General features: G+C 46.3%; 1 protein-coding gene across 1 annotated transcript; it reads right to left on the bottom strand.

Annotated features, from left to right (window-relative positions):
* Positions 1 to 388: 388 nt before the first annotated feature.
* On the bottom strand, positions 389 to 10,215 carry LOC148148640 (putative G protein-coupled receptor 139). Its single transcript, XM_087992358.1, has 4 exons — positions 10,113 to 10,215; positions 9,000 to 9,093; positions 4,324 to 4,634; positions 389 to 1,290 (listed from the first exon to the last, which is right to left on the bottom strand). Exons 1-4 carry the CDS (start codon positions 10,213 to 10,215, stop codon positions 389 to 391), a joined length of 1,410 nt encoding a protein of 469 aa, XP_087848484.1.
* Positions 10,216 to 13,060: the final 2,845 nt, after the last annotated feature.

Raw genomic sequence — 13,060 nt, 5'->3', positions numbered from 1 at the left:
CTCCAACATCTGTGGTCCTCACTTTCTCCTACTCCTCATTCAGATTGGTTTGTTCACATGAATCCCAGTGAGGGCAGACCAAACTCACTGTGTCTTTGACACATACCCTAGAGAGGGCAGATTGTCCCTACTGCATCTGTATCACACACCTTGGGAACAGCAGATTGACCCCATTTTGTCGACATCATTGACTGTGGGAGAACAGACCATTTACTCTGTGTCTGTCGTGGAGCACCAGGGCTGCCAACTGTACATACTTAGTCTGTCTCACAAAGATTGGAGAGTGCAGACTCCCCTCACTGTGTCTGCATCACTGACCCCATAGAAAGTAGATTGGATGGATTTTGAGACAGAACACTTTCCTAATCCCTGAATTCTCCAATCCATCTCACCATTTAATGAATTTCTCCATTTGGGTAAAAGGGTATTTTACCATGTTCTTCAGCTGTTTCCTGAACTTAGTCTGGGTCACGACATATATACAGGTGTTTGTGCAGCAACTTAGGAGCTGGAGAATGTATCCTATTTCTCGAACAAAATAATGTAGATATATTGCCCTATACCCCATTGAAAACATTCGTCTCCAGAGAGAGTTTACCACAAACACTGACCATAACAGGATGAAATTCCCTGAGATAACAAACAATAAAATGATGGACTTCCTTCGAGACCCCATTTCTGGGTCACTGGGATTCTCCCCACTGCTGTGAGCCCGAAGTCTCCTGCGGACTCTGCTGGCCACTAAAATGTGCCTGACACTTAAAGCATTGAGCAGCAGAATGAGAACAAATGGCACTGCTGGGGTCAGGATATAATGAAGGCACTCGATTGTTCCCCAGACTGGAGATGACAGAATATCAGTTGGTACTGAACAAAACCAGGGATGATTCCTGAGCAAATACTGAGATGTGAACATAAAGTACCAGAAAATGTTCTTCAAACCACTCAGCACAGTCACTGTTCCCAGAACCACAGCTGCTGTCTTCTCGGTACAAAATTTAATTTGCAGATTTGGGCAGCAAATGGCCACATATCGATCAAAGGTAAAAGTGACGGTAAACCAGACAGAACAGTCGGTGGCTGCATAAAGGAAGACAGCGTGGATATTACAGATGGGGATGGACCGTAGGAAACGAAACTCTCTCTTGTAAACAATTGGAATGTGTCTCAACAGCAGATCGAGTATAATAACCAGTATGTCTGCTGTTGACATCGCCACGAGGTATCGAGTAATACATTTTGTAAGACCACACTTTCCTTGCAACAAAAGTATAATTGTGATGATGTTAACTGTGAGGAAGAAAAATAAATATGGAAGTTAATCAAGCTGGTAGAAAAGTTGACAATTTCACAGAGTACTTTGTCAGATTTGCAAATGTGTCCTTCTTTCTGAAAACGTATTGAAGTATTCATACCTATGTTTGAGTAATCTGCTGGACTCAAAAATTACCATCCTACTAAATCAATCACTAAGTAAAAAATCATATGTTGTATGATACAGAAAATGAGGAATAGCAGTTTATAAGATATTCTATGAAGATTGACACTGTGTTGACAAATTATTTATATTGAAAACAAGGGAATGCAGGGGAAATCACCAAGACCATGAGAGGTATGTTTCAGTTTTTGAAGCAGAACTGAGGTCAGTGACCCTGTATTAGAGTGGAGGAAATGATCAGGTTCCTGCTCTTCATCTTTACAGAGTCATTCAAACTTAGTGCGGAAGAACTTCATTCACTAATATCAAGTGACCATCGAGCATATCATCACACATATCCTGCTCCTGATCCTCATCCAATGCAGATGGATTTATGTTATCATATATCTGTGTATATTGTTCACTCTCATATTTACTTAGGGATTTTGTGTAATGAAAGAACAGTAGTCCTTGATTACCATCTTTTATCATTCATAAAATATGGGCGATGCTGGTTAGGTCAACATTCCATGCCCATCTCTGATTGCCCCCGCTCAGACGCTGCCAAGCTGCCTTCTTCAGCTACCGAAGTCCATGTAATGTAGGTATACCCACAGAGATGTTAGGGAGGAAGTTCCACCGTGTTGACTCTGTGATAGTGAAGGAACAGCAATATGGTCCCAAGATAATTTCGCTGTGCAGCTGATGGCTGATTGCTTCGAGATGGTGGAGGTCACAGTTTTGGAAGATGTTGTGAAAGGGCCTTTAAAACATTGCTGCAGTGCATCTTCCACAAGCCTCAGATTGCAGCCACCGTGCATTGATGTTAAAGCAGAGAATGTTTGTGGATGTGATGCCAATCAAAGGGCTTGCTATACACTGGATGATGTCAAGTTTCTGGTGTATTTTGGAGCTAAACTCATTTCGGAAAGTACAGAGTATTGCATCACACACCCGCCTTGCCCTTTGTAGATGGTGGACACGCTTTGGGTCATACAGACATGAGGTATGTACCACAAATGTACAACCTCTTATGTGGTCTTATAACACTGTCATTTCCAGAGCTGGTCCACTTCAGTCTGTGGTCAATTGTAATCCCCCAGGAGATTGGGAGTGGGAGATTCAGTGATGGTAAAGCAATTAATAACAAATGAAATGGTTATATTCACACTTTTTGGAGTTAAGTGGCACTAGTCAGCCCAGGACTGAATATTGGTCAGGCAGTGCTATGTGTGGATGTTGAGATTTCCTGTGACCAGCAAATGGGGAATGATACACAATGTTGTACAACAATCAACAAACATCCTGAATTCTAACCCCAGGATGGAGGGATGGTCAGTGATGAAGCAGCTGAAGATGGTTTGGACTGTATCATTGCTGCATCATTGGATGGTCTCTGCATTCTCACTGATGTTAGTTTCTGCACAGAGGGCTTAGTAAGGCGGGAAACAGTTTAAACCAGTGCACTGTTGCCATTGGAGATGAAACTGGTTTGGCCTGCAGTGGGGTCTACACTGAGGGATGGTCTCTGGTCGATGTTTTCTCCTGCCAGTTCTCCTGCCCTGCATCCTCAGCTCTGGGCCATAGAATTGGAGAATTATAGAGCATGGAAAAAGGTCTTTTGATCCAAATTGTCTATGCAAACCAGGTTTCCTCCTCTGAATGAGTCCCATGTTCATGTATCTGCCCCATATTCCTCTGACCTTTCCCATCCACGTATCTGTCCAAGTTTGTTTTGAATGCTGTCATTGTAGTCGCCTCTACCACTTCTTCTGGCAGCTCGTCTCATACACGCACCACCCTCTGTGGGGAAAAGTTGCCCCTCAGGTCGATTTTACATCGTTCCCCGCTCATCTTAAAACTATGCCCTCCAGCTTTGGGTAAGTGTGAAAAACACCTTCTATACCACCCTGTCTACCTGTGATGCCACTCTCATGGTACCATGTATCTGCACCCACTGGTGTCTCTTTTCAAGATTTCTACCCAGTGCCCTACCAGTAACTGTGCTGACTCCTTGGTGTAGTTAACTACATGGGGGTGGTGTGGAGGGAGGTGTATGGCTGGAGGGGTTGAGCAGGTCATTGAATAAATTGTGTTGGAGTAGACCTTCTCCAGTACAAATACAGGAACATTCTCTCATAGCCAGCAGTCATGGCACCAAGACCATTGACTGGTTTTAGATTTTGGAAGGCAGGGGTTTGGTCACATTTTGGCAGTTTTGACAGAAGAGGGGTCAAGGGTCACTTGCAGCACGGGAATAGATTGACACACAGGCAGTGGAATAAATATCACATCCAGCACCATTCATTGTCCGGGTAAGTTCATTGCAATTGAGGGAAACTTTGAAGAAACAATGCAAGGCACATTCTATAAGTTTCTGGTTTTCAGACAGCTACATTCCTGTGGCAGCCAGTTCTGAGAGATTGTATTTGTTTCACCCTGATGTCGAGGGGTGGAGGAGGATGGGGATCAGGAAATGTTGGTCAGGATGGGGAACTGGGAAAGTGAGTTGACTGAAAAGCTTCTTGTAATGAGATACATGTTGGGAACAGTGGCCACCTGAGTCAGTGCCAGGAACGAACACAAGGGTGACCCAATTCGGGTTTAAATGGGTCTGTAAGATTCTGAACAATCTCACTGGTGCTCATGACTTGGCCAAGGATAGGATTGGAATCGGTGGATAGGCATTAAAGCTTATAGTAGGAACGAAAGATAATGGCTTTGCTCTTTCCAAATTGAAATGATAAGAGCATTACTACGGTGAAATATGATTTACAGATCTCATGGGTAGACTTTGACACTTAGCAGGAATAACAGCAAAAGCAGCGAGGAGGACAGGGCAACTGGCAGGAAAAGTGATGCAGTTAAAGATAGTTCTAAGAGTTAATTAAGAGCTAGTGACTTACCAGGAACACCAACAATAACAAGGGTGGGATAGTAAATGTGTTGAATAACCAGGAGTATATAACGGATCCGAGTTGTTAATGACATCAAGTGGTAATTTGCAGAAATATAATCAATTGTTGCTGAGAAACTCCTGTCCATTGTTGTAAAATTCCGATCTTCTGTGTTCAGATTCCAACCCATGGTTGTAAAATTCCAATCTATTGTTCTCAGATTTGAATCTCTCTTCTCCCGAGCTCCCAGTGTCTGGAGCTGCCGGTCCCTGTTAGTGCTGGGGGTGATGCTGGAGGTGATGCTGTCACTGATACTATAGCTTTGTACAGTGTAAGGAATTTGTTATTAATAGAAAAGGGAAACCCTCCTGGGACACTATTAAATTCCATGGAGTTTGACATCAAGTACAGTCACTGAACAAACATGTTCAGTTAACCCTTTCAATCCAGTACACTATTCCCACAATGGAATAGGACCTGGAGCAAACGCGGACTGTATGGACATGAGTTACTGAGAGAAGGAGAGATTTAGGCATTGACCATAGTCTTTCAATTATCTGGAGATATTGAAGTGGTTCGAAAGAAATGGATAGTTATAAATAATACACTCCTGTTCAAAAAAGGCTGGAGAGATAATTGCTGTTCCTCCAGCCAGTCAGTTGGGGTACTCTGCCTCCCTTAGTTTAAAGTAAGGACCACTTCAGTAACATGTTGTCTGAGGCACTGACAGCAGAGAGACATGTTAAAACGCTGTGATTCAGGCTGAAAAGAGACACATTAATTGTTTGATTGATTGATTAGAAGAAGTGAAAAGCTTCATTTATGAGCAGTACAGATAGATCACAGTAAGCAGGGATATACAGATCACAGGGTGAACAGAAACGTGGACAGAGATGTACAGGTTACACCCCACAGCGTGTGCACTGGGCAAGATCAACATTTACAAGGTCAGCGTTATTTGAAGTTTAAGGTTCCATTCATCAGGCTCATAACGGCTGGGAAGAAGCTGTTCCTGAAGCTGCTGGTGGGTGTGTTCAAGCTTCTGTACCTTCTGCCTGATGGGCGAGGTTGTAGGAGATCATTACCGGGGTGGGAGGGGTCTTCAATGATGTTGGCAGCCATTCCACGGCAACGAGCCGTGTAAATGGAGTCCATGGATGGAAGGTTGGCTTCTGTGATGGTCTGGGCTGTGCACACAACCCCCTGTAGTTCCTTACCGTGCTGGGCAGAGCGGTTGTTACACCGGGACAGGATGCTCTCTGTGTTGCATCTGTAAAGTTTGGTGAGGGACCTTATGGACAGGCCAAATTCCCGAAGTTGCCTGAGGAACAAGATGCGTTGTTGTGCCTTGTGGATTGTCACAGCTATGTGGGAAGGCGAGGACAGCTTGACAGTTACTGTCACTCCTCGGAACTTGACACTCTCCACCCTCTCAGCCTCAGCTCCATTGATGTAGAAGGAGGCATGTTCTCCTCCTGTCTTTCTGACGTCAATGATCAGTTCTTCAGTTTTGCTGATGCTGAGAGAGAGGGTGTTCTCACTGCACCATGGCAACAAGCCCTCTATCTCCTTCCTGGTGTTTGATATCCATCCTCCCACAGTGGGGTCTGCAGCAAACATGGAGATGGTGTTTATACGGACTTTAGCCAGACTGCCGTGGGTGTACAAGGAGTACAGTAGGGACTGAGAACACATCCTTGGGGGCTCCAGTGTTGAGGGTATTCCTGGAGAAAGTGATGCTGTCTATCTTCACTGATTGTGGTCTGTGGGTCAGGAAGCTGAGGATCCAGCTGCAGAGGGTGGAGCCGAGACTCAGAGTCTCAGAGTTTTGGGATCAGTCTGGAGGGGATAATAGTGTTGAAGGTGGAGATGTAGTCGATGAGCAGGAGTCTGATGTAGATGCCCTTGTTATACAGATGTTCCAGGGATGAGGGCAGGATTGGGAAATGCTGTGTAACTGTTATATCGGAAGGCAAATTGCAGGGGATTGAGTCAGGCTGGGGGACCAGGGCTGATGTGGGCCATGACCAGCCTCTCGAAGCACTACAGTATTATGGAGATCAGAGCCACTGGGCGGGAGTCATTAAGCCACATTGCACATGCTTTCGTAGGTACTGGGATGGTGGTGGGCTTCTTGAAGCAATTGGGGACTTCGACTTGTAGGTCAAGATGTCAGCGCTGGAAATGTATTGCTGGAAAAGTGCAGCAGGTCAGGCAGCATCCAGGGAACAGGAGAATCGACGTTTTCGGCATAAGCCCTTCTTCAGGAATGCTGAAGAAGGGCTTATGCCCGAAACGTCGATTCTCCTATTCCCTGGATGCTGCCTGACCTGCTGCACTTTTCCAGCAACACATTTCCAGCTCTGATCTCCAGCATCTGCAGACCTCACTTTCTCCTCACCGGTCAAGATGTCAGCTGGTCCACACAAGATCTGATTGAATGGCTAGGGGCTCCACTGGGCCTGTCACTTTCCATGTGTCGACTCCGAGGAAGGCTGATCAGGCATCAGCAGCAGTGGCAGAGGGAACGGATGTCCCTGGAGCTATCGGGGAATGTAACACCGCACTGCTGGCTTTCTGCTTGAACAGTGCATAGAAAGCATTGAGCGCGTCAGGGAGGGATGTATCTTTGTCCGCTGTCTTGCTCTGCCTCATTCTGGAGGAGGGGCATAGTGTTGTGATCTGATTTTCTGATGTGTGCTGCGGGGGATGGAACTATTGGTGTGTTTGATGGTTGTGTAACACTGGTCCAGGATGTTGGGTCCTCTAGTGGGGCAGGAGATGTGTTGGTGGGACCTTGGCAGCGCCCTCTGGGGTTGGATCAGTTGGGATCACTGCCACGGTGAGTAAGGACTCGGGGAATTTTGTCTCATCATGTTTATGATGGTGGAAAATCCATCCAGGGCATTCTTCACATCTTCATGGGGTGGGATGCAGACTGCTGTCAAGATGGTGGAGGTGAATTCTCAAGGAAGGGCGCAAGGGTGCCATTTTACGGTAAGGTATTCTCGGTCAAGCAGAGCAATGGCTTGTCAGAGTTGTTACATCTAAGCACATATCCCACTGCACTTCACCTTCCCCCAGGATGCTGTGTGGTCGATGTGGTGTATGGAGAACCCTCAGCTTGTAGGGAGCAGTCAGGAATGGCAGGGGTAGCCAAGTCTCCGTGAAACACAGCACACAACAGCCTCTGAGTTCCCTCTGGTAGGTAAGTATGGATCTGAGTTCATCCATTTTGTTTTTGATAGCCTGGACATTTGTGAGAAGTATGCTGGGAAAGGGGGTGGGGTGGGGGGTGGTCTTGTAACTGTGCTGTTTCAGCATCACCTTCAGGCCAGCAGGTGTTTCCTGTTTCCTTGAAGTTTTCTGGACGTTTCTGGGTGTTGGTTGAGCGTGTCTACTTCTCCTGTATGTTAGTGAGTTGGGCCTGGTCGGGCAGGGCCTCCTCGGGTTGGAGTAGTCACAGGGTCTGGGACTGGACAAAGGCTAGTTAAACCTACTCTGGGTGGCATGGTAACTCAGTGGTTAGCACTGCTGTCTCACAGCACCAGGGACTTGGGTTCGATTCCCACCACGGGTGATGTCTGTGTGGAGTTTGCACATTCTTCCCGTGTCTGTGCAGGTTTCCTCCTGGTGCTCAGGTTTCCTCCCACAATCTAAAGATATGCAAATTCGGTGAATTGACCATGCTAATTTGCCCATCCCATTGTTCAGGGATATGCAGGTCAGGTACATTCATCATGGGTAAATAGGGATAGGAGAATGGGTCTGGGTGGATTATTCTTCGGCGGGTCGGTGCGCACCTGTTGGGCCGATAGGCCTACTTCCACACCGTAGGGAATCTAATTCACAGACAGAGCCGATTTCATTCTGTGTTGAGGTCAGGACGCTGCGGGGTCAGGGGTCAGATCATGGTTCTGGTGTCCATGTGAGTCCTACAGGAAGTCCATAGATCTGCTCTGGATGCTACAGGATGACTAGCATCGAAAGTCCTCAGGCCTGGGCAACCATTGGAATCATCAATCCTGTAAGTAGATAAAAGAGAACATTGTTCGTAATTTTTTTTTAGTTGAATTTTCTGCTGCCTTGAGTGACATGAGCAAAGACAAGAAAGTTGGGGAAATATGGCAAGAATGAAAGCATTAGATTTTGTTGTGAAAAGTATTTCCAATTTCCCCCTTTCTGGTTTAAACAGTGAATTCTGAACCTCACTGGTGAGGGGTGACCACTTCATTTTCATGCTGTTCTATCTCATTAGGAGCTGATCTTGCCTCATTTCGATTGAGATTCTAATCCTTCCTTCAGTTCCTATGGAAACCAGATGGTGCCAGTTCCCAACAGGAAAGCCTGGGCAGTTACCTGGAGGCAGGAGCTCACTGTTTGCTTCTCCAGGCCTTCATCCATCTCCACCATCAGCACCATTTCACTGCATGCTCCATCAACACTGTCCTCTCCCACACTTTGTCGGTGTGTGTGGGCATCACCAAACCCCAGCCTCACCACATCATTCTGGCTGCTTTCAGATTAACTCACCCTTCACTGTGGAGCTCAGAGACAATGATGTCGTACCTGCTTCTGCCAGGTTGGTTCACAGTCAGGGGCATGGGCACATTTCATGCAGCGACATAGGATGCATCATCTGGCTCTGAGCTAACTTTCTAAAGGCTCATTCACTTTGTGTTTACTTGTGGGCTGTCAAGTTTATCTCAGTGTTTACTGCAGAGTGACAGGCATTCACCATGTCACTGGTCAGTTTATCACACGGTGCAGAGGATGAATCTTTGTAGAGGACAGCACGGAGGAAATTATTTATTCTTGGTGGGATCTGGGTGTCGCTGACTGGGCCAGTATTTATTGCCTGACCCCAGCTGCCCCTTGAGAAGATGTTGGTGAGTTACCTTCTTGAACTGCAATGCCATTACGGTGGGAATTCCAGGATTTGGACCCAGTGATGGTGAAGAAACGATGATGTAGTTCCAAGTCAGGATGGTGAGGGGCTTGGTGGGGAACTTAACGGTGGTGGCATTCCTGTATAACTGCTGCTCTTGTCCTTCCAGATGGAAGTGTATGTGAGTTTGGAAGGTGCTGTCTGATGGTCTCTGGTGATTTTCTACAGCACATACTACAGACTACTACTACTGAGCATCAGAGATGGAGGGAATGGATGCTCGCAGATGTATTGCTAATCAAGTGTGCTGCTTTATCCAGGATGGTGTCAGCTTCTTGTGTGCTGTTGGAGCTTCACTTATTCAGGCAAGTGGGGAGTATTCTATCACACTCCGACTTGTACCTTGTAGATGGTAGATAGGCTTTGGGAAGTAAAGAGGTGGTTTACTCACAGAGATATACTGAGTTCCTGACAGATAGTTGTAATTATTGTGTTTATGTGGTGAGTTCATTGGAGTTACTGGTCAATGATAACCGCCAGGATGTTGACATTGGGGGAATTCAGTGATAGTAACACCATTGAAATTCAAGGGTCAGTTGGTAGACTGTCTCTTATTGGTAATGGTCATCACCTGGCATTTCTGTGCCATGAATATTACTTGTCACTTGTGACCCCGAGCCTGGACATTGTTCAGATCTTGTTGCATTTGAACACGGACTGCTTCAATATCTAAAGAGTCATTAATGATGCTGAACATTGTCGAATCATCGGTGTACATCCCCACTTCTGATTTTGTGAGGAAGGGAAGGGGCTTATGTGTACATTAAGATGGAGCAGATGGAGATGTTTGGGCCAAGGGCTTGACCCAGAGTAACTCCTGCAGAGATGTCCTGAAACTGAGATGACTGACCTCCAACAACCACAGCAATCTCCCTCTGTGCCTGGTCTGACTTCAACCATGGGAGAGCTTGTCCCCCATTGATTCCAGTTTTGCTCAGACTCCTCGATGCCATACTCGATCCAAATGGCCTTCATGTCATAGGCTGTCACTCTCACCTCCCATCTGGAATTGTTCATATTTGAACCAAGGCTGTAATGAGGTCAGGAGCTGAGTGCTCCTGGTGGAACCTAAACCGGGCGTCACTGAGCAGGTTATAGCTGAGCAGAAGCTGCTCAATAGCACGGCTGATGTCACCTTCCATCACTTTACTGGAGATCGAGAATAGACTGATGGGGCGGGAATTGGCTGGGTTGGATTTGACCTGCTTTTTCTGTACTGGACATACCTGGGCAATTTTCCACATTGTCGGATAGATGCCAGTGTTGTAGGTGTACTGGAGCAGCTTGGTCAGGGAAGCGACAAGCTCTTGAGCACATGTCTTCAGGTATTATTGCTGGAATGTTGTCAGGGCCTATAGCCTTTGCAGTGTCCAGTGTCTCCCACCATTTCATGATATCATGTGGAGTGAATCGAATTGGCTGAAGCCTGGTATCTGCAAAGCTGGGGCCCATTGGAGGGGCGTGAGATGGATCATTCACTGATGATTCCTGCAAAGACCTTACCTTTTGTACTGATGTGCTGGGCTCTTCCCTCATTGAGGATGGGAATATTTATGGAGCCTCCTTCTCCCCTGAGTTGTTTAATTGTTCGCCACCATTCATGATTGGATGTGGCAGGACTGCAGAGCTTAGATCTGACCTGTTGATTGTGGGAACACACATCTCTGTCTATCACTTGCTGCTTATGCTGATTGGCATGGAAGTAGTCCAGTTTGGTGGCTTCACCAGGTTGAAACCTCATATTCAGCTGTGCCTGGTGTTGTTCCTGGCATGTTCCCCTGCACTGTCCATTGAACCAGGGTTGATCTTCTCTCTTGATGGGGTCATGGCTGAGTGGGGGATGTGCTGGGCCATGAGGTCACAGACTGTGCTGCTGTTGATGGCCCACATCACATTGTGGACACCAATGTTTTAGTTGCTCGAACTGTTTGAAGTCTGTCTCATTTATCACAAATATTTAGTGCGACACAACATGTGGGAGTTTAGTCTCAACCTGAAGACAGGACTTTGTCTCCTGAAGGAATGTGTGGTGATCACTCTTCCTGGTATTGTAATGGACAGATGTATCTGCAGCTGGCAGATTGGTAAGGATGAAGTCGAGTATGTTTTTCCCTTTTGTTGGTTCCCTCACCACCTGCCGCAGACCCAGTCTAACAGCTCTGTCCTTTAGGACCCAACCAGCTCAATCAGTCGTACTGCTGCCGAGACACTCTTGATGGTGAACATTGAAATCCCCCCCCCCCCCAGGGTACATGTTGTGCCCTTGTCACCTTCAGTGGTTCCTCCAAGTGTTGTTCAACATGGAGGAGAACTGATTCATCAGCTGAGGGAGGGTGGTACATGGTAATCAGCAGGAGCTTTCCTTGTTCATGTTTAACCTGAAGCCGTGAGACTCCATGGGGTCCAGAGTCAATGTTGAGGACTCACAGGGTAACTCTCTCCCGACTGTATCCCCACTGTGCTGCCTCCTCTGCTGGGTCTGTCAGGACATATCCAGGGATGGTGATGGTGGTGACTGGGACATAGAATGTCAGGTAAGATTCTGTGAGTATGACTATGTCAGGTTGTTGCTTGACTACTCTGTGAGACAGCTCTCCCAGTGTTGCCAGTATCCCCCAGATGTTAGTATGGAGGACTTTGCAGGATCAACAGGGGACTGTTGCTGCATTTTCGTTGCCTCGGGCGGTGCCAGGTGATCCGTCCAGTTTCATTTCTCTGAGACTTTGTAATGACTGGTACAACTGAATGGCTTGCCAGGCCAGTTCAGGGGACAGTTGAGAATCACTCACACTGCTGTGAGTCTGGAGTCACATGTCGGCCAATCCAGGTGAGGCCATTAGATTTCCTTCCCTGTCGGATATTAGTGAACCAGATGGGTTTTCCCATGGCCATCAGTGTATTCTTATTTGCAGATGTTTTCTTTAATAGAGTTTAAATTCCACCATCTGTCATGGCAGGAATCTAACCTTGGTCCCAGAGCATTAACTGAGTTTCTGGATCGATTGTCTCGTAATAATACCAGGAGTTTTGCGATTTACATATGAAAGAACTGAAACCAACATAGTGATTGTAAAGGATGAGAGACTTAATCAATCCAGGTCTTTTCCAATTATAATTTCAGTTACATAACACTGTAAACATTTGCTATAAATTCTATGTGTTACAATCTTATTCTCCACAACCACCTGATGAAGGAGCAGTGCACCAAAAGTTAGTGCTTCCAAATAACCTTGTTGGACTATATACTGGTTTTGTCTGATTTTTAACTTTGTATGCTGCAGTCAAAGACCGGTGTCTCCAAATCATGGGAGGTTGCATGAAGGAGTCTTGGGGACTGAATAGAGGTGTGTAGAGGACTGAATGAGGTATATGGAGGACCGAATGGAGGTGTATGGAAGAAAGCATGGAGCTGTGTAGAGAATTGAATAGAGATATAGAGAGGACATCATGGAGGTCACCACAATGAGTCTTCTTCCTCATGAGGCTAAGGAAATTCAGCACATTCGTAAGGACTCTCACCGACCTTAATAACTGCACCATGAAAAGCATTCTATCTGTGTGCATCACGGCTTGGTATGGTAACAGCTTGGTCCAGGTCCAGAAGAAAGCTATGAACACAGCCCAGATCATGACACAAGCCAACCTTCCATCTAGCTACTTCATCTATAGTTCTCGATGAGGTGTAAAGACAGCAAATACCATCAAAGACCCCTCCCACCCGGTCAGACTCTCTTCCAACCTCTTCCATCAGGCAGGAGATGCCACATCTTCTTCCCTGCTGTTCTTAGACTGCTGAAT

The sequence above is a fragment of the Chiloscyllium plagiosum genome, unplaced genomic scaffold, assembly GCF_037043375.1.
Source record: "Chiloscyllium plagiosum isolate Xiang-an unplaced genomic scaffold, Cpla_swu_hap1 HiC_scaffold_12, whole genome shotgun sequence".
In the NCBI taxonomy this organism is placed as follows: domain Eukaryota; kingdom Metazoa; phylum Chordata; class Chondrichthyes; order Orectolobiformes; family Hemiscylliidae; genus Chiloscyllium; species Chiloscyllium plagiosum.
Note: the sequence above shows the minus strand (reverse complement) of the source record. Positions and strands in the feature narration are given on the sequence as shown.